This window comes from Carcharodon carcharias, chromosome 15 (genome assembly GCF_017639515.1).
Source record: "Carcharodon carcharias isolate sCarCar2 chromosome 15, sCarCar2.pri, whole genome shotgun sequence".
Taxonomy (NCBI): Eukaryota; Metazoa; Chordata; class Chondrichthyes; order Lamniformes; family Lamnidae; genus Carcharodon; species Carcharodon carcharias.
In genome coordinates, this window is record NC_054481.1 from 56874954 (window position 1) to 56895676 (window position 20723).

The 20723-nt window shown below is 45.4% G+C and overlaps 1 protein-coding gene across 7 annotated transcripts in view; it reads right to left on the bottom strand.

The window, feature by feature from the left end:
- Positions 1-20723, bottom strand: part of tom1l2 (target of myb1 like 2 membrane trafficking protein) — an 83638-nt gene that overhangs the window by 30943 nt on the left and 31972 nt on the right. For all 7 annotated transcript variants that reach the window (XR_005945274.1, XM_041206044.1, XM_041206042.1 and 4 more), the window contains exons 6-12: positions 20473-20625; positions 18228-18344; positions 16513-16646; positions 14466-14514; positions 13965-14088; positions 6558-6687; positions 6365-6440 (exon numbers count right to left, since the gene is read on the bottom strand). Coding sequence is in view for 6 of the 7 variants with exons in the window: in XM_041206044.1 (XP_041061978.1) it covers positions 6365-6440; positions 6558-6687; positions 13965-14088; positions 14466-14514; positions 16513-16646; positions 18228-18344; positions 20473-20625 (783 nt within the window). In the remaining variant the exon portion in view is untranslated. The remainder of the gene's footprint in view (positions 1-6364; positions 6441-6557; positions 6688-13964; positions 14089-14465; positions 14515-16512; positions 16647-18227; positions 18345-20472; positions 20626-20723) is intronic.

The following is a 20723-nucleotide window of genomic DNA, read 5'->3' on the forward strand; positions in this document are numbered from 1 at the left end:
GGGAAAGGAAGGGAGGGAAAGGAAGGAAGGGAGGGAAAGGAAGGGAGGGAAAGGAAAGGAACGGAAGGGAGGGAAAGGAAAGGGAGGGAGGGAAAGGAAAGGAGGGAAAGGAAGGGAGGGAAAGGAAGGGAGGGAAAGGAAGGGAGGGAAAGGAAGGGAGGGAAAGGAAGGGAGGGAAAGGAAGGGAGTGAAAGGAAAGGCAGGGAGGGAAAGGCAGGGAGGGAAAGGCAGGGAGGGAAAGGCAGGGAGGGAAAGGCAGGGAGGGAAAGGCAGGGAGGGAAAGGAAGGGAGGGAAAGGAAGGGAGGGAAAGGCAGGGAGGGAAAGGAAGGGAGGGAAAGGAAGGGAGGGAAAGGAAGGGAGGGAAAGGAAGGGAGGGAAAGGAAGGGAGGGAAAGGAAGGGAGGGAAAGGAAGGGAGGGAAAGGAAGGGAGGGAAAGGAAGGGAGGGAAAGGAAGGGAGGGAAAGGAAGGGAGGGAAAGGAAGGGAGGGAAAGGAAGGGAGGGAAAGGAAGGGAGGGAAAGGAAGGGAGGGAAAGGAAGGGAGGGAAAGGAAGGGAGGGAAAGGAAGGGAGGGAAAGGAAGGGAGGGAAAGGAAGGGAGGGAAAGGAAGGGAGGGAAAGGAAGGGAGGGAAAGGAAGGGAGGGAAAGGAAGGAAGGGAAAGGAAAGGAAGGGAAAGGAAAGGAAGGGAGGGAGAGGAAAGGAACGGAACAGAGGGAAAGGAAAGGAACGGAAGGGAAGGGAGGGAAAGGAAAGGAACGGAAGGGAAGGGAGGGAAAGGAAAGGAACGGAAGGGAAGGGAGGGAAAGGAAAGGAACGGAAGGGAAGGGAGGGAAAGGAAAGGAACGGAAGGGAAGGGAAGGAACGGAAGGGAAGGGAGGGAACGGAAGGGAGGGAACGGAAGGGAGGGAACGGAAGGGAGGGAACGGAAGGGAGGGAACGGAAGGGAGGGAACGGAAGGGAGGGAACGGAAGGGAGGGAACGGAAGGGAGGGAACGGAAGGGAGGGAACGGAAGGGAGGGAACGGAAGGGAGGGAACGGAAGGGAGGGAACGGAAGGGAGGGAACGGAAGGGAGGGAACGGAAGGGAGGGAACGGAAGGGAGGGAAAGGAAGGGAGGGAAAGGAAGGGAGGGAAAGGAAGGGAGGGAAAGGAAAGGAACGGAAGGGAGGGAAAGGCAGGGAAAGGAAAGGGAGGGAGGGAAAGGAAAGGGAGGGAGGGAAAGGAAAGGCAGGGAGGGAAAGGAAAGGCAGGGAGGGAAAGGAAAGGCAGGGAGGGAAAGGAAAGGCAGGGAGGGAAAGGAAAGGCAGGGAGGGAAAGGAAAGGCAGGGAGGGAAAGGAAAGGCAGGGAGGGAAAGGAAAGGCAGGGAGGGAAAGGAAAGGCAGGGAGGGAAAGGAAAGGCAGGGAGGGAAAGGAAAGGAAGGGAGGGAAAGGAAGGGAGGGAAAGGAAAGGGAGAGGAAAGGAACGGAAGGGAGGGAAAGGAAAGGAACGGAAGGGAGGGAAAGGAAAGGAACGGAAGGGAGGGAAAGGAAGGGAGGGAAAGGAAGGGAGGGAAAGGAAGGGAGGGAAAGGAAGGGAGGGAAAGGAAGGGAGGGAAAGGAAGGGAGGGAAAGGAAGGGAGGGAAAGGAAGGGAGGGAAAGGAAAGGAACGGAAGGGAGGGAAAGGAAAGGAACGGAAGGGAGGGAAAGGAAAGGAAAGGAACGGAAGGGAGGGAAAGGAAGGGAGGGAAAGGAAGGGAGGGAAAGGAAAGGAAGGGAGGGAAAGGAAGGGAGGAAAGGAAGGGAGGGAAAGGAAGGGAGGGAAAGGAAGGGAGGGAAAGGAAAGGAACGGAAGGGAGGGAAAGGAAAGGAACGGAAGGGAGGGAAAGGAAAGGAAAGGAACGGAAGGGAGGGAAAGGAAGGGAGGGAAAGGAAGGGAGGGAAAGGAAAGGAAGGGAGGGAAAGGAAGGGAGGGAAAGGAAGGGAGGGAAAGGAAGGGAGGGAAAGGAAGGGAGGGAAAGGAAGGGAGGGAAAGGAAAGGAACGGAAGGGAGGGAAAGGAAGGGAGGGAAAGGAAGGGAGGGAAAGGAAGGGAGGGAAAGGAAGGGAGGGAAAGGAAGGGAGGGAAAGGAAGGGAGGGAAAGGAAGGGAGGGAAAGGAAGGGAGGGAAAGGAAGGGAGGGAAAGGAAGGGAGGGAAAGGAAGGGAGGGAAAGGAAGGGAGGGAAAGGAAGGGAGGGAAAGGAAGGGAGGGAAAGGAAGGGAGGGAAAGGAAGGGAGGGAAAGGAAGGGAGGGAAAGGAAGGGAGGGAAAGGAAGGGAGGGAAAGGAAGGGAGGGAAAGGAAAGGAAGGGAAAGGAAAGGAGGGAAAGGAAAGGAGGGAGAGGAAAGGAACGGAACAGAGGGAAAGGAAAGGAACGGAAGGGAGGGAAAGGAAAGGAACGGAAGGAAGGGAAAGGAAAGGAACGGAAGGGAGGGAAAGGAAAGGAAGGGAGAGAGGAAAGGAAAGGGAGGGAGGGAAAGGAAAGGGAGGGAGGGAAAGGAAAGGGAGGGAGGGAAAGGAAAGGGAGGGAGGGAAAGGAAAGGGAGGGAGGGAAAGGAAAGGGAGGGAGGGAAAGGAAAGGGAGGGAGGGAGGGAGGGAGGGAGGGAAAGGAAAGGGAGGGAAAGGAAAGGGAGGGAAAGGAAAGGGAGGGAAAGGAAGGGAGGGAAAGGAAGGGAGGGAAAGGAAAGGAAGGGAGGGAAAGGAAAGGAAGGGCGGGAAAGGAAAGGAAGGGCGGGAAAGGAAAGGAAGGGAGGGAGGGAAAGGAAAGGAACGGAAGGGAGGGAAAGGAAAGGAACGGAAGGAAGGGAAAGGAAAGGAACGGAAGGGAGGGAAAGGAAAGGAAAGGGAGAGAGGGAAAGGAAAGGGAGGGAGGGAAAGGAAAGGGAGGGAGGGAAAGGAAAGGGAGGGAGGGAAAGGAAAGGGAGGGAGGGAAAGGAAAGGGAGGGAGGGAAAGGAAAGGGAGGGAGGGAAAGGAAAGGGAGGGAGGGAAAGGAAAGGGAGGGAGGGAAAGGAAAGGGAGGGAGGGAAAGGAAAGGGAGGAGGGAGGGAAAGGAAAGGGAGGGAGGGAGGGAAAGGAAAGGGAGGGAGGGAAAGGAAAGGGAGGGAGGGAGGGAAAGGAAAGGGAGGGAGGGAGGGAGGGAAAGGGAGGGAAAGGAAAGGGAGGGAAAGGAAAGGGAGGGAAAGGAAGGGAGGGAAAGGAAGGGAGGGAAAGGAAGGGAGGGAAAGGAAAGGAAGGGCGGGAAAGGAAAGGAAGGGCGGGAAAGGAAAGGAAGGGAGGGAAAGGAAAGGAAGGGAGGGAAAGGAAAGGAAGGGAGGGAAAGGAAAGGAAGGGAAAGGAAAGGGAGGGAAAGGAAGGGAGGGAAAGGAAAGGAAGGGAGGGAAAGGAAAGGAAGGGAGGGAAAGGAAAGGAAGGGAGGGAAAGGAAAGGAAGGGAGGGAAAGGAACGGAAGGGAGGGAAAGGAACGGAAGGGAGGGAAAGGAACGGAAGGGAGGGAACGGAAGGGAGGGAACGGAAGGGAGGGAACGGAAGGGAGGGAACGGAAGGGAGGGAACGGAAGGGAGGGAACGGAAGGGAGGGAACGGAAGGGAGGGAACGGAAGGGAGGGAACGGAAGGGAGGGAACGGAAGGGAGGGAACGGAAGGGAGGGAACGGAAGGGAAAGGAAAGGAAAGGAAGGGAGGGAAAGGAAAGGAAGGGAGGGAAAGGAAAGGAAGGGCGGGAAAGGAAAGGGAGGGAGGGAAAGGAAAGGGAGGGAGGGAAAGGAAAGGGAGGGAGGGAAAGGAAAGGGAGGGAGGGAAAGGAAAGGGAGGGAGGGAAAGGAAAGGGAGGGAGGGAAAGGGAGGGAGGGAAAGGAAAGGGAGGGAGGGAAAGGAAAGGGAGGGAGGGAAAGGAAAGGGAGGGAGGGAAAGGAAAGGGAGGGAGGGAAAGGAAAGGGAGGGAGGGAAAGGAAAGGGAGGGAGGGAAAGGAAAGGGAGGGAGGGAAAGGAAAGGGAGGGAGGGAAAGGAAAGGGAGGGAGGGAGGGAAAGGGAGGGAAAGGAAAGGCAGGGAAAGGAAAGGGAGGGAAAGGAAAGGGAGGGAAAGGAAAGGGAGGGAAAGGAAGGGAGGGAAAGGAAGGGAGGGAAAGGAAGGGAAAGGAATGGAAAGCAAGGGAAGGAATGGAAAGCAAGGGAAGGAATGGAAAGCAAGGGAGGGAAAGGAAAGGAAGGGAGGGAAAGGAAGGGAGGGAAAGGAAAGGAAGGGAGGGAAAGGAAAGGAAGGGAGGGAAAGGAAAGGAAGGGAGGGAAAGGAAAGGAAGGGAGGGAAAGGAAAGGAAGGGAGGGAAAGGAAAGGAAGGGAGGGAGGGAAAGGAAGGGAGGGAGGGAAAGGAAAGGAGGGAGGGAAAGGAAAGGAAGGGAGGGAAAGGAAAGGAACGGAGGGAAAGGAAAGGAACGGAGGGAAAGGAAAGGAAGGGAAAGGAAAGAAGGGAGGGAAAGGAAAGGAAGGGAGGGAAAGGAAAGGAAGGGAGGGAAAGGAAAGGAAGGGAGGGAGGGAAAGGAAAGGAGGGAGGGAAAGGAAAGGAAGGGAGGGAAAGGAAAGGAAGGGAGGGAAAGGAAAGGAAGGGAGGGAGGGAAAGGAAAGGAAGGGAGGGAAAGGAAAGGAAGGGAGGGAAAGGAAAGGAGGGAGGGAAAGGAAAGGAAGGGAGGGAAAGGAAAGGAAGGGAGGGAAAGGAAAGGAAGGGAGGGAGGGAAAGGAAAGGAGGGAGGGAAAGGAAAGGAAGGGAGGGAAAGGAAAGGAAGGGAGGGAAAGGAAAGGAAGGGAGGGAAAGGAATGGAAAGGAAGGGAGGGAAAGGAAAGGCAGGGAGGGAAAGGAAAGGCAGGGAGGGAAAGGAAAGGCAGGGAGGGAAAGGCAGGGAGGGAAAGGAAGGGAGGGAAAGGAAAGGCAGGGAGGGAAAGGCAGGGAGGGAAAGGAAGGGAGGGAAAGGAAGGGAGGGAAAGGAAGGGAGGGAAAGGAAGGGAGGGAAAGGAAGGGAGGGAAAGGAAGGGAGGGAAAGGAAGGGAGGGAAAGGAAGGGAGGGAAAGGAAGGGAGGGAAAGGAAGGGAGGGAAAGGAAGGGAGGGAACGGAAGGGAGGGAACGGAAGGGAGGGAACGGAAGGGAGGGAACGGAAGGGAGGGAACGGAAGGGAGGGAACGGAAGGGAGGGAACGGAAGGGAGGGAACGGAAGGGAGGGAACGGAAGGGAGGGAACGGAAGGGAGGGAACGGAAGGGAGGGAAAGGAAGGGAGGGAACGGAAGGGAGGGAAAGGAAGGGAGGGAAAGGAAGGGAGGGAAAGGAAGGGAGGGAAAGGAAGGGAGGGAAAGGAAGGGAGGGAAAGGAAGGGAGGGAAAGGAAGGGAGGGAAAGGAAGGGAGGGAAAGGAAGGGAGGGAAAGGAAGGGAGGGAAAGGAAGGGAGGGAAAGGAAGGGAGGGAAAGGAAGGGAGGGAAAGGAAGGGAGGGAAAGGAAGGGAGGGAAAGGAAGGGAGGGAAAGGAAGGGAGGGAAAGGAAGGGAGGGAAAGGAAGGGAGGGAAAGGAAGGGAGGGAAAGGAAGGGAGGGAAAGGAAGGGAGGGAAAGGAAGGGAGGAAAGGAAGGGAGGAAAGGAAGGGAGGGAAAGGAAGGGAGGGAAAGGAAGGGAGGGAAAGGAAGGGAGGGAAAGGAAGGGAAAGGGAAGGAAGGGAAAGGGAAGGAAGGGAAAGGGAAGGAAGGGAAAGGGAAGGAAGGGAAAGGGAGGGAAAGGGAGGGGAAGGGAGGGGAAGGAAGGGGGGGAAGGAAGGAGGGGAAGGAAGGAGGGGAAGGAAGGAGGGGAAGGAAGGGAAATGAAAGGAACTGGGAGGGGAGGAAAAGAAAGAAAGAGAGAAGAGAGAAGGGAGGAGTGGGAGAGGGAATAGAGAGCCCATGGCCTTTGGCCAAGAGCAATACAAGGGGGATGATGTTTTATTAAAGTGCCATGGAAATTTAGCACTCAGAAAAGGATTAACACAAGCCTTATACTTGAGCAGCTGAATATGAATAAAGCAACATCTAGTGGCATCTTTGGGACTGTCGATTAAACTGAAAGCAACTATGCAGCCAACTGTGGTAGCACACAACATGCAAGACAATAAAATGCTCATAGCTAAAATACAAAAGGTCTTCTTTTAAACTGAATTTCTCAGATATATTTTTCATTTTCATTTGGCATAACTAGCAAACTACACATGGATGGTTTAATCACCCATCTTTCAACTGAAATACCAAAACAATTTACTATTGTGAAAGAATTTAAACATATACATGGAAGGAATTTTTTCTTTCAATTCAAAGACATATTACAAAAATTAAAGCTCTTACCACTGCTGCATTATTTTGTCGAACATCAATGGCAGTTGCCAAACCTCCAATTGACTGCAAGTCCTCATATGTTACACTACAAGCAAGAAATATACATTTCAAACATTTGCAGTAGATAGGCATTCAATGGGAAGTTACAACTCTCCATGTGCAACTATCACACGTGTTCATATTCAGATTTAGGTACACTTACTTTTTGCGCTGATCAGCCAGAGAATTACTTCTGGTCTGTGCAAACATATCAAAGTTAGCCGAATCTTGAGCATCTGGATTGCAGTTGGTCAATGAGCTCAGGGTACCACTAACACTATCAGCACCCAGGTCTGAAAGAAAAGTCAGTAGCAGTTACACCAGTATCAGGGTGTAGCTAATAAAACAAACTACTTCAAACAAAAGCAAAAACATTTGATGCTGGAAACCTGCAATATAAATAGAAACTGCACAAAATACACAGATCTGGCAGCATCTGTTGAGAGAGAAACAGAGTTAACATTTCAGGTCAATGACCTTTCATTATAACTGGAAAATGTTAGAGGGGTGACAGGTTTAAAGCAAGTATAGCGGCCAGGAAAGTGGGCTGGGGAAGGTAGAGCAAAAGGAAAGGTCCCTGATAGGGTGCAAGACAGGAGAGATTAAATAACAAAAGGGACAACAATGCAAGGCAAAATGGGGTGATAATGTTTTATGATCCCATTTGATGTTACTATTGGACAAGCCTGATCCCAGGTTCCATCTTTTAATCCATAAATAGAAAAAATATATAAGTTGAACTTAAAGATATGACTTTATTCCCAATACAAACATAACTTAAACTCTCTAATCCATAACACCATTCCCTTGAAAGAAAGGAAGCTTCACAACAGTGAAGGTTTCTTTACAATGACCTTACATCTACCTCATAAAACTTATCATAAACCTCTGACAATAGCTTATTACATACTATACAAATATATTTCCCAATTATACACGTCATATTGTACCATTACAAATATGTTAAACAAAGTCAATAAATGCAACAATATTAGCAGAATTTGTACACCATAGCATTATCATAACTCAACCTTTCAACTCTTTTCCATAATCCACAAACTATATAATGCCTCTCCTCTACAGGTTTTGAATGTGCTTTTGCAAACTGTCCACTTAGCCTGAATTCCAACTGCTGTATCTTGTGTATTAGCACCGGCAAGCACTTGTAAATCAGCATCTCTGATCATTGACCTGAAAAGGTCATTTTACACTGTCATTTTTGTTGATAATTCTTAATTTCCAATTCTGCAGGCACGGTAGCTGTTTTTGTACTGCCCATTACTTGGATTACTCAGTAGCGTTACTTAGATCAGTTCTTTGTTCAACGGGACCACAATTCAGCAAGGACATTTTACTCACAGGAGCAACTTTAGAACTGTGGCACTGCATACCACACATCTCTCCTTTTTTCCAGTTGCTTTGAAGTTCAATAATCTCATTGCTCTTTTCATAATGCAGTTCTAACAGTTTGTTAGTTGTGGTTTTTAATTCTGCATTCAACCAATTAGTCTGATTTATAAACAATTCCTTTTCTTGTTCAAGGTGTTTTCCGTGATATTTCATAGAGACTACTAATGCTTGAAGTTTATCAAGTTTTAACTGAAGGTTGACCTTTGTTAACTCTGCTTCTACAAGTTTATCATTTAGAAATTTCAAGTCCTCAGTCGTGTCCTACTTTCTGTGAACACCTCTCAATTGTTCTCACCAATTCTCTTTTTTCATGAGCAAATTCTTCTTTTACACGTGAAAGTTGGTTTTCTACATTAATCAGGGGTTCCTTCATTACTGTTATCTGCAATAAGCATCTCATTTTTGGCCATAGTAGTTTTCTGAAGTTTGTTAAGGTCAGCATGATCAACTGCCTGCTGCAACACAGTCATTGCCACATTACTGTCTCCACTAGCCAAATCATTACCCAGAATAAAATCTACCCCTGCATAGGTGAATTAGGAATAATTGCCACCGTAATAATTCCATTTACAAAGTGACTTTGTAAGTTGATTTTACACAAAAAAAATTCATAAATTCCATTAATATCTCCTATTATATCTTCCTTCATAAAACTACCCAGAGTACAAATTGTATCATCAGCCACCATTAATGATTGATCTGCTCCTGTATCTCTCCAAACTTTAATCTGTTCACTTATTTTGTTAGAGGAGTGAGGGAACACTTCTCCCTCTGAGACAAAACATTCAGAACTTCGAATAGCCTGACTTCTTTCACCAGAAATCAAAGAAAAATTCTTTGGACTATCCTGAACCATATTCCCCTTTCCTGTTGGTTCTGAGGGAACATATTTCTCCTGTACCAGTGCTACAGTTTTATCAGCCATTTCCTTAGGATTCCTTAGGTATTCCTATACTGCAATTGGGTCTACCATTTAATCTCCTGCAATGTGCCCAACCATGTCCCACCTTCGAATCTCACTCCCACCCTCAGCTCCTCCTCACCAGAAAGGAAGGTATTTCCTGGGAATTCCCAACTGTCCCTTCTGTTCCCTGGCTACCTGCCTTCCTTTCACCTTCTATCCTTTTCGGTTTGTGGGTGTGACCAGTTCAGAATCAGCCATTTCTGCTGCCTGTCTAGCTGTTTTAACCCTTTGGTTTTCCCCATGGGTTCCAACTACAGGGGGAAGTGAATCTTTAAATTCTTCCAAGAGAATTATTTCCCTAAGAGCTTCATATGTTGTCTCTACCTTCAATGCCCATATCCAACGGTCAAAATTATTTTGCTTTACCTTCTCAAATTCAATATAGGTCTGCCCAGGCTGTTTCCTTATGTTCTGAAAATTCTGCCTGTATTCTTCAGGGGCTAGTTCATATACACTTGGAATAGCCTTTTTTACTGCATCACAATCCACTGATACCTCTTCGGACATGATGAGCTCTACCCACCAACCTACTCTTTAAGAGCAATGTACAGATTTCTTCTGGCCATTTAATTTGCTTAGCCACCTTTTCAAATGAAATAAAGAATGCCTCTGCATCCCTTATCTCAAACTTTGGCAGAGCTTGTACAAATTTAAACATCTCCCCACCAGATTTTGGGTTGAAGATGGTTGTTTCACCATCAGAATCTTCTTCAGCATCTGGGGTCTCTCTGTTAAAGCCTAGCCTTTTAAGCTGGTATTCCCTCTCGTTCTTTCTCTCTTTCCTCCATTGATAACTTCTCTCTCTGGCGGTCAAGTTTTCACTTTTCCATTTCTATTTTAAATGCTCTCTTTTCCCTTCTCTCTTTCTCCTTCCTTTTCTTTTGCCTCCCATTCAAGTCTTTCATTTGCAACTGAATCTTAGCCAATTCAATTGCCACGCTATTAGCTCAACTACGTCTGCTTTCCTCGCCCCTATGGGTAATTCTAACTCCAATTTACCTGTCAATTCTGCTGGTTTACAAAAAGTCTTAGCAACCCCCAAAGCCATGTTGCATTTCAACCCATATCATAGACCTCACAGCAACTCTAATTCCTATACCCAGTACTTCTGTACCTCCATGTATTCAATTTGTAAAGATTCACAGATCCCACCAATGTTCAAGGATTTCCAATTGCATAAGAGATCCAACCTTATAAACAATAATCCCAGACGAGCCCCCACCTTATGATCCCAGCTGATGTTATGACTCGACAAGCTTGATTCCAGGTTTCACATTTTAACCCACAAATAGAGAAAAAAATAAATTGAATTTAAGCTTAAAGATACATCTTATTCCTAACACCAACAAATACAAATATAGCTTACTTAAAGTATTTCTATTTCCTAACAAATGGACAAGAAACAAAAAATGCATCTAAGTGAGGCTCTACACTTCCATCCCCCACCAGAATGGTCTGAGGGCTCTCAGTTTCTTCCTTGAACGGAGGCCCAACCAGTCTCCATCCACCACCTCCTTCCACCTGGCTGAACTTTTTTTTTTAAAAACACACTGTTGCTATGGGGAACTGGATATATCTGCATTTATATGGGATATATGGAACATTCTCTTTTTCCACCCCCCAGTCCTACTTGGATTCCTCCCTAGCTTCTTGCCAATACAGTGATCCCTATATTGGTGCAGTTTCCTGCTCTTGCCTGGAACTGGATAATTTCATCAATTTTGCCACCATTTCCATACTGCTCCCACCTTCACATGGCCCACCTGACTCTCCCTTTCCTAACTTGTCTGTCCCTACTTATTGGATAGACCATTGACTAATATCCACTATAGGGTCTATCAGGGTGACCAATGCTGTGGGGAAAAAAAGTAAGGGACACTTTGATAGGGGGGTGGGAGGTTGCTGGTACGACCACAGGCCAGAGGGAGTGTCAGCAAGATCCAAGGCCAATGGAGGTGGCGGGGGTTCAGGGTACAACGTGCATAGCCTCATCAGGGTTGAGGAGACCCAAAAGGGTTGCCCAAAAACAAAAATATGCTCTACATAGGAAAATACTTCGCTTACTATCTGCCACCTTGACCCCCAATGACGCTGTGCACACTGCTTCCTTGAAGCTCCACACTGTTCCCAGCACTCAAACACACGCAACTCTACCCAACTCCCTTTCTCCAATGGACATACTCAGCAGCCCCTCTCCCCAAACTCCTCCCCCTTCTAAATCAGCAAACTCCATCCCCAGCTTCGCCTGAGACTCCAAACCCACACTGCACCCCGCTCCCCCCACAGACTTGGGCCTGCTGCTGGTTGGTTTCTCTTCCAGGTGTCACCTCAACTCCAAGCAAGCCTCGGGTTGTGCCCTTAATCCTGAGTGAGCCTCCAGCCTGATCCCAAGGCAAGCCTCAGGCTGCGCTGAGACTCCCCTGCCCACCCAGCACGGGGCTATCGGGCCTCATCCTGGAACCACCCCTTTAGGTCCTTACCTAAAGTACTGAATTTTTACTTGCAAGAGTGAGCACACGGAGGTTCCGCTCCAGTGCTCCTCATTCCTTCTTGGCTCCAGTCCAACTCCAGGGAGGCATGGGCTGACATCATAGCAGCACATGTGCAGTTACTACCGACGATACAAGAAGCACAAGACCACCAGAAATACATTACAATGGCGCTCTGGGGAGGAAGTGTTAAAGGATGCGGGAGAATTAAGTAAAGATAAAAAAGGGACATTCCCATAAAGTATGGGACAGTTGATCACCCTGAGGCCCACTGATTCCTACAACTACATGAATTATACTTCCTCACACCCCGCTTCCTGTAAAGACTCTGTTTCATTCTCCCAGTTTCACCTTCGTATCTGTTCTGACAGTGCAATCTACTAACGTTTCCAATATGTCTCCCTTTTTCCTCAACTGAAAAATTTCCCCTCCAATTTGGCTGACAGGACCCTCAACCGTATCCATTTCATTTCTAGCACTTCTGCTCTCATCCCTTCAACCCCTTCCCCAGACCATCATAACGTTTCCCTTGCCTTCACCTTCCACATTCAATGCATCATCCTCTGTTATTTCTTCCACCTCCAGTGTGATGACACTAAATGCAACTTCCTTTCCCAGCACTCTGAAGGGACCGTTCCCTCTGCAACACGCTGGTTCTCTCCTCTATCATCCCCAACACCTTCCTCTTCTAACAGCACTTTCCCATGCATGTGCAGCACATGCAACATTTGTCCTTTACTCGTACTTCTTTCCATTTAGTATACTGTATTTACTACTCATGATAGTTTCCTCTACATTGGGGATACTGCTTTGTAAAATATCTCCATTCAGTTTGCAAGGATGACCCTGAACTTCCAGTCACCTGCCATTTTAATTCTTTACTCTAATCCAACTATTTTCTTGGCCTCCTAAATTGTTCCAATGAAACTCAATGTAATCTCCAGGAGCAGCACCTAATCTTTTAATTAGGCACTTAACAGCTGTCTGGACTCAACACAGACTTGAAGAATTTTAGATTGTAACCTCTGCCCCATCTCGCTTTGTGTTTTTTGGTTTTGTTTTTGGGCAGCAGAGTTGGCAATGATTCTGTTTTCCCATTTATAACCCCTTGAGACACATCTTTTACTTCTTTACTTGTCCTATTGTCACCCCCTTTTCCCTTACACCATCATTTATCTCTGTCTTCCACCATAGTAAATGCCTTCCCCTTTTGTCCTATCCTCCCCTCCCTGCTTCCATACTTGCTTTAAACTCGTCACATCTCTAACATTTTTTCCAGTTCCGATGAGGGGCTACTGACCTGAAACATTATTAACTCATGAATAAAGTTTAGAAATCAGGTCTGGCAACATGAAACAATCTTGTTTTAAAGGTGCTCTCAATATCATTTATATCAGAAATTCATGTTTTGAATTTAAAAAAAAAGACATGAATGAGGGGTATTTCCTCTAATTGCTATTGGTAGCGAGTTTATAAATGAGTGAGACGATCTCCTCTGTGGTAGCATTCATCTGAGTCACAAGGTTGTGGGTTCAAGTCCAACTCCAAAGATCTGGGCAGAAAATTTAGTCTGACATTCCCTGTGCAGATCTGAGGGACTGCTGTACCGCCAGAGGCATTGTCTTTCGATGAGACATTAAACCGAGGCCCTGTCTGCACTCTTGGGCGGATGTCAAAGGTTCCACTGCATAGTTTGAAGGGCACAGGAGTTCTCCCCATATGTGGCCCGCAACCAACATTACATAAAAGCTTATCTTGTCATCATCTCATTGCTGTTTGTGGGATTTTGCTGTGTGTAACTGGCTGTACATTTTCTATATTACAACAGTGACTACATTTCAAAAGTAGTTCATTGGCTGTAAAAAGCTTTGGAATCTTCTGTGGTCATGAAAACTGCGACATAAATGAGAGTTTTTTCTTCTATTGGTAGTATGGCAGTTGATTCCGATGTCAGATGCCTTAACCTAACGTGCTCACTAGTAATACCAGTTTTTTTTTTAAAAACAATGTTACCACACACAGGCACGAGAGGAAATCACCTCACATTGCTCACTGATAGCTGAAGAGGAAAAAGAACACTTTCTAATAAAATATTAAGCTTAACAAACTAGAAGGCTCCAGGTTTAATCTTCAAACTAGCTAGTTAGCTAATCTCTGTTGGGTCCCTATAGAGGTGCAATAATTGGACAACATCCCTGGGTTGGAAAGAAGAAATCAGACCAGGATCCTGCTTCTCATCATTATTGATGGATAGAGATGATTAAGTCAATGTAGTCTCTTTCAGCACAAAACATTTTCTCCACAAATCATCTGCAACACTAATAAAAGTTGGTTTGGTTTTTTTAAAAAAATGTTCACAACCCTTTTTGTGGCAGGTAGTAATGAAACACAAACATCCTTGAAATACAGTCTAATCTTATCTGCTGAAATCTGACTAACATGCCAACAACCATCCATCACCCTGGAAAGGTTGCATAAAAAAGGTCATGCAGTCATGGGTTTATTGGGTTAATCAAAATAAGGAGTCACCAATCCCAACGTTATCAGCTGACAAAACAACTTTTTACAGCAATTCTTTATATTTGGCAACTGTGATCACATGTTAATGCTTTATTTACTGGGATCCCAAGCAGGAATTAGGGAATTCTGGGTAATTTTGCCTAGGTTAGATAATCTGGCCAGAAAGATAATGAAACAGCTTCCTTACCTAGCCCAGCGAGCTGAGAGGACAGACTGGGAGCAGTCATATTTCCAACCATTGGGCTCACAACTGCAGGGGATCCTGGGCCCAAGTCTATTAGATTATCTGTGTCCGTAACTTCATTCAATACCTAAATGAAATGAGAGAGAGAGAGAGAGAGAGAGAGAGAAAAGTGAACAGAATGCATGAAATTTTAAAACCTTCCATTTGTCAAAAACTTCTGTAGATTTTTCTGATTAGAATCAGCATATACCATTAAGGTCACCCTTTTCACTTATTTTGGTGAAAAGACTCCAAAACCCTTTAATCCACCATTCTGAGAAATTTACACAGGCATTAAATTTGTTGATAGTAGAGCAACAGGGTGCAATTGGAGACATCTAAAAGGAATATATGTCTTAAAATTAATCGCTGCGGTTGCTGAAACAAATTATATAGTGTTTACACAACAAACATGATTCAGCAGATGATCATGTTTAAATCAATTTTTAAAAATGCATTACTTACACCACCTTCTGCATCCTGGCTTCCACGTCCTGATCTGCATTGTTCAAAACTGCACAGAAGACATGAAAAATCATAAAAAGCCATATGGCTATATATTAGCTGTTAACTTCAAAAGGTTCCAGAATGCCCCCATGGAGATGCACCATAAGAAACCCAAAAACAGTAACTAACCAAGCAGAAGATTAAGTTCAGTTTGCTGTGGCATTTCTCACATTGCTGCCTTCTAAAACATGAAGACTAGAGCCAGAATTTTGCCTTTAGCATGCAGGCTTGGCGGAGGCGGGCAGGGGCGGTTGGGAAGCCGCCTGCTGCCTGTGATCAGGCCCGAAAGGCAATTTCATGCTGGTGGGCCAATTAAGGGCCGCCCAACATGAAAGGCAAGCGGCAGCGCTGAGCGCTGCCAGTGCAGGCAGTGGAAGGAGTGCGAGCCAGGCACATGCGCATGAGTGTGTGCTTCATAATCTCCCTGAGGCAGCTCATTTGAAAGAAATGAAAGATTTGATAAATGTTATGAAACATGTCCCCCCCACATGAGCAGGAAAGTTATGAAAAATTATTTAATGTAAAATTGCTTTTGGAAACCTCATCCCCGCCTGTGGATCAGGTTTCCAGAAAAGTGCAAAGCCTGCTTGGCCTTTTCGCCTGCCTGCCAACCATAAGGTTGGACGGTAGCGAAAATTTTACTTCAATTACCTTCTAAATGGCCTTAATAGGCTTTTTAATTGCCAGTAGGCATGTTGCCGACTCCGGCACACGTCTGCCAACTGAATTATCGTGAGTGCATGTGATGACATTGGATGTCATTTGACGCTCGGTTGGGTCGGGGGTGTGCCCACCCGCTGAGCTAAAAATCCTGCCCAGGGTACAGAAATGGAACCACTTGGGCGACAATATCAATGTTACTTTTTGCTCCCAACATCTCTCTCTCTAACTCTGTCTCCTTCAATTTGGTTATGTTCCCTAAACAAAAGTAACCTCAAAGCCTATTGCAGGCTTTTGCCCAATTTGAATTATCATTAATTACTTAGGTTGAGCCTATAAATGTACCAGTATATCTTGCAGAAAATTGTGACGACATTTTAGGGCACCAATAGGAAATTCAGATTTCCACATTTTGCAGGTCAGAAAGTTACTAGGGAAAGTTTGACAGAGTGTAAGAATCCTGTAACCAACTTGGTAATTTTTACATTTTCTGCATATAACACGAATTGTTGCCCAACTGTATGTTGCATTAAAAATATAATGAAGACAGTGAAAATACCCGTTTCGACATAGACTAAAGCAACAAATCACTTGCCCTGATAACTAACTCTGCATTTGAAGTTCTGATGAAAGATCACTGAAATGTTAACTTTTTCTCTCTCCACAGATGCTGCCAGACATGCTGAATGATTTCAGCATTTTCTGTTTTTATTTCTGCATCTCCACACTTAGGGATAGGGGTCTAAATATCAATACAAACAGAGAAGGATTTGAAACCACAATTATAACGCAGCAGGAGGGCATTTAGCTCAACACATCTGTGCTAGCTCTTTGCTGGAGCAATCAAAAACTAATCCAACTGCTCTGCTGTTTCCTATGGCCTTGTATTTTCCTCTTTTCAAATATTTATCTACCATCTCTTAAAGGATGCAATAGTCTCTGCCTCAACACCTTACGGCAATGCATTTCACGCTCAATTTCTACTGAACTCTCCTCATTCTCTGAGTGACTCTTTTACATTGATAATCCCTTATCAGTAACTCCCAACCAGAATACAAATAGTATTTTCTTATTTAATATAGAAACATTTCAAAAATTTAAAAAACCCTCAAATCTCCTTTTGTCCTTCTCTACTCAGGATTAGATGAGAAACTGTAACTGTCTTAAAACAATAAAGTTTGGCAGTTCTAGGCTACAAACCATCACCCACAATTTGCATGGCAGAACTAACCAGCAACATTTAGAAACTGCTGTCATCAAATGCAACACATTTTATTGTTATGCTAAACCTGTCGCAGATGAGGAAAATAATTTGTACAAAAGCAGCAGCAAGCTAATCACTCACCTCTCATACCGAAGAAATACATTATTAAGGTCATCATTTACATGTAGAAGTTCCTCTGTGATCTCTTCATTGGTTACATTGGAGAGAAGTTCTACAACTCGTTGCTGCATTGCTCGGCATGTACGGTTTAGTTCCTTGTTTAAAGAGTACAGGACATGTTAACTGGTTCTATGTCACTAAAAGCACAATAAAACAATTCTCTGTAAAGAATTTTGGTGCACAAAGATCAGCAGAGAATTGAAAATAGCGTTTCTTTTTTGCTTTAGTTCAGTGTATCAAGCTGTCCCAGGTTGGGTAACGCACAAGCCAAACAGTAGGAATTGCCCCTAATATGCTCAATTCCAGGCCAACTGAGATTTTTTTCCCTCATTTCTCACATTAGTCACACTATGGCTTCAGAGTTCTTAATTTAGTGACAATTGGTACTGAATTATGGGACACTTCTGCACTGTATGCTCAGTGGACAAAACTACCTCATACACAATTTTTGTAGGATTCTAACACCTAAGAGCACAGACGACATTCCTAATTGGATAAGCATTTGAAAAGGACGAATGTAAATACTAACAAAAAGCCACGCAATGGAATTATAATAGATAGCTCTGGTTTACAAATGAACATCAATGCAAGTGAGAGACCTAAAGTTTCCTTCTCTGTTTTACTTTCTATGACTTCCAGTGGGAGTTAGCTTCAGATCCTAGAGAGAGGAGAGCTTTCCAACGCATTCAAAACAGCCACCCTTCAAGACAACAACCTCATGCCACTTATTTCAACAGTATGGAGTGCATTTTTCCTATGGCGGGTGGGCTGTTTGGGAGTGGGCGTGGGCGGGCGCAGAGTCGATCACCGCCTGCGATTGGCTGTGCACTGCCATTTTACGCAGGTGGTCCAATTAAGGCCTGCCCAGCGTAACATGCGGCTGGTAGTGCTCAGTGTGGGCAGGGGGAGGAGGGACAGTTGGGGGCTGCACTCTTTTGTGCATGCATGCACAAGAGTACAGCAATCTCCTTGAGGCACAGAGCTGCCTCAGGGAAATTGAAGTAGGTAATAAAATTTTTTCATAAATAAAGTAAAAAATTATTTAAACATGTCCCCTCATGTGACAGTGTCACTTGAGAGCTGGGACATGTTTGTGAAGTGTTCAAAATTTATTTAATTATTTTAGAAAACATTCAGGAAATCTCATCCTGCCCGTGGATGAGGTTTCCTGAAAAACGTGAAGGCCGCTTGAGCTTTTCACCTGCCCACCGACCTTGGTTGGATGGGCAGCATTGTTAACAAGTTAAAATTACTTTTTAATGGACTTAATAGGCCATTAACAGTTCGGTGGGCATGCAGTCACCTTTACCACGTGGCTGCTGAACAAAATATTGAAATGACACGCGATGACGTCGGTTTGCACGCCAGACGTCACTGAGTGTCATTTTACGCGTCGGCTTGCCCCCACACACCGACGGCAATATTCTGCCCTATGTTTCAACATATTTGAAAAGGAAATTCCTGAATAAGCCACAAGGTTGCCTACAGATTGTACTACAGATAATACAATGTAGTGTTACAGGAGAACTTGTCGATATTGAAAATTTTTAAAAGTATTCTGAAGCTTAGGGAGAATTTAGCCTCAAGATTAACTGGATGTGGGTCCCTGTTTTACTGAGGTTTGATACCACACATTAGAGATTAAAATGCAACTCAAATAACTTGAGCATTCTCACCTGCATCAATTCAAAATCTGATTGATTTTCCTGCCCAGGGACCGTCTCAGTCAACATTTCAGACATCACTTTTGCATTCCCACGGACAACATCCAGCTCGGTGCGCAACCTGGCAAGCTGCCATACAAAAGGCTCAACTTAAAACAAAGGGTAAACCCTTAGATTAGCCAACACAGAATATTACAAACACAGAAACAGACTCACTCACATTGAAAAACCAGGTGGTGATTGTTGAATCTACTGCACCATCCTAGTCATACCCCATTTATCCGTTACTGCATCGTAACACATAATTGGTCCAGCATCACATTGTCGAATCTACTGCACCATCCCAGTCATACCCCATTTATCTGTTACTGCATTGTAACACAATTTGTCCAGCATCACATCTATTTCCGGTGCAAAAGCTAGCAAAAAAAGGTTTCAAATGTCATACTCAAACAAATTCCTTCAGTGCCTTCCCATAAGGGGTTAAAGCAAATACAAGTATGTATAAAAGCAAAAATACTGCAGATGCTGGAAATCTGAAATGAAAAGAGAAAATGCTGGTAAAATCAGCAGGTATGGGAGCATCTGTGGAGAGGGAAACAGAGTTAACGTTTCAAGTCCATATAGCCGAGACCTGCTGAGTTTCACCAGCGTTTTCTGATTTTATACATGTATGCATAACCCACTGGTGCCCAAGGCAGAATGTACAATATATTAACTGACAAAATAGAATCATCTTATTTGCACTGAATCTGAAATAGTAAATACTCTACCATCCTTGCTTTCTGTGCGGTTGGGGAGCTGCGAGTCCTACAAACATTTGGCAATGGTTCGATGTTACAATTGTCATTTTTTTTGCAAACCCCTCCACGACCTCGTACCTTCCTTATCTATGTAATCTCCTCCAGCACCTTAACCTTCGGGAGATAGGTACTCTCTAATTCTGGCCTCTTGAACAACTATTTTCAACTGTTCCACCATTGGTGCTTTCAGCAGCCTAGGCCTCAAGTCTAGTATTCTCTCCCTAAGTTTGTCTGCTTTTCTTTTCTCAATTAAGCCACTCCTTAAATCCCATCTCTTTGACAAAACTTACAGTCATCTGTCCTATTTGGCTTCACCATATTTGGCTTCATGTCAAGCCTTGCTTTATAATGCTGAGGTGCCATGAGACATTTTATTACGTTATATTAATTTGGATGGTGGGTTGGTTAGTGGATAGGGTAGCAATAAACAAGGCATTAGCAAGTTGACAGGCTTTGGTTAGCAGAGTTCTGCAAGGACTGTTACCGGGGCTCAGCTAATTACAATCCAAGCCATTACTTCAAATAAGAAACCAAGAGTAATATCTATGTTTACTGAAGATACAAAGCTAGGTGGGAATGTAAGCTGTGAGGAGGATACAGAGATATAGACAGGTTAAGTGGGTTGGCAACAAGGTAGCAGATGGAGTATTATGAGGGTGAGTGAGAGGTTAATTTTGTTAGACTAGCAAAGCAGAATTCTTTTAAAAAGCATGAAGCATGTAACTGTTCATGTTCAAAGGGATTTGTACAAGAAACACAAAAAATGTTAGTATGAATGCACAGCAAGCCTTTATGTTGGTCTTTACTGCAAGGGAACTAAAATACATCAACAAGGAAGTCTTGCTACAATTTTAGGGTTTTGGTAAAACCACACCTGGACCACTGTGCACAGTTTTGGTCTCCATATCTAAGGAAAGGTATACTTACCTTGAAGGTGGTGCACTGGAGGTTCACTAGATTTGTCCCTGGGATGAGGGGGTTGTCCAATGTTGGGAGGCTGAGTAAACTAGGCCTATACTCTCTGGAGTTTAGAAGGATGAGAGGTGACCTCAGAAACATACAAGATTCTGAGGGAGTTTGATAGGATGGACATTGAGGTGGTTTCCCTGGCTGGAGAATCTAGAACATGGTGGTAAAGTCTCAGGAAGAGACAAGGCCAAACATTTAGGACTGAGATGGAGGGAATTTTTTTCCCCCTCACTTAGAAGGCTGTGAAGCTTTGGAATTCTCAACCCCAGAGAGTTGTGAATGCTCCATCATTAATCGCATTCAAGGCTGAGAGATTTTTGGCTTCTCAGGGAATCAAGGGATATGGGGAGCAGGAGGGAAAGCAGAATTTCGCAAATGATCATCCATGATCACAATGAATGGCTCAAGAAGCCATACATTCTACTCTGGATCCTATTTCATGTGTTCTTAAAAAAGGGACTATATAAATAAACTTGCTTTTTCACCTGTTCAATGTTCGCAGTGATTGGTCCAGTTGGAAGGCCTTGAGGGACTGAATAGGCAGTTAGCATGGACGGTGCAGGTGGCAAGCTGTTTGTGTTTTTCTGCAGGGACTGAGGCATTGGTTTGTTCATTGCAGGATCCACCTCAGGAATACACTGCAATTGAAGAAAATATATATATATATATATATATATAACCACATATATTCAGTGCAAAAATGAAACAACATTTGAAACTCCAATAGCTTTTATTT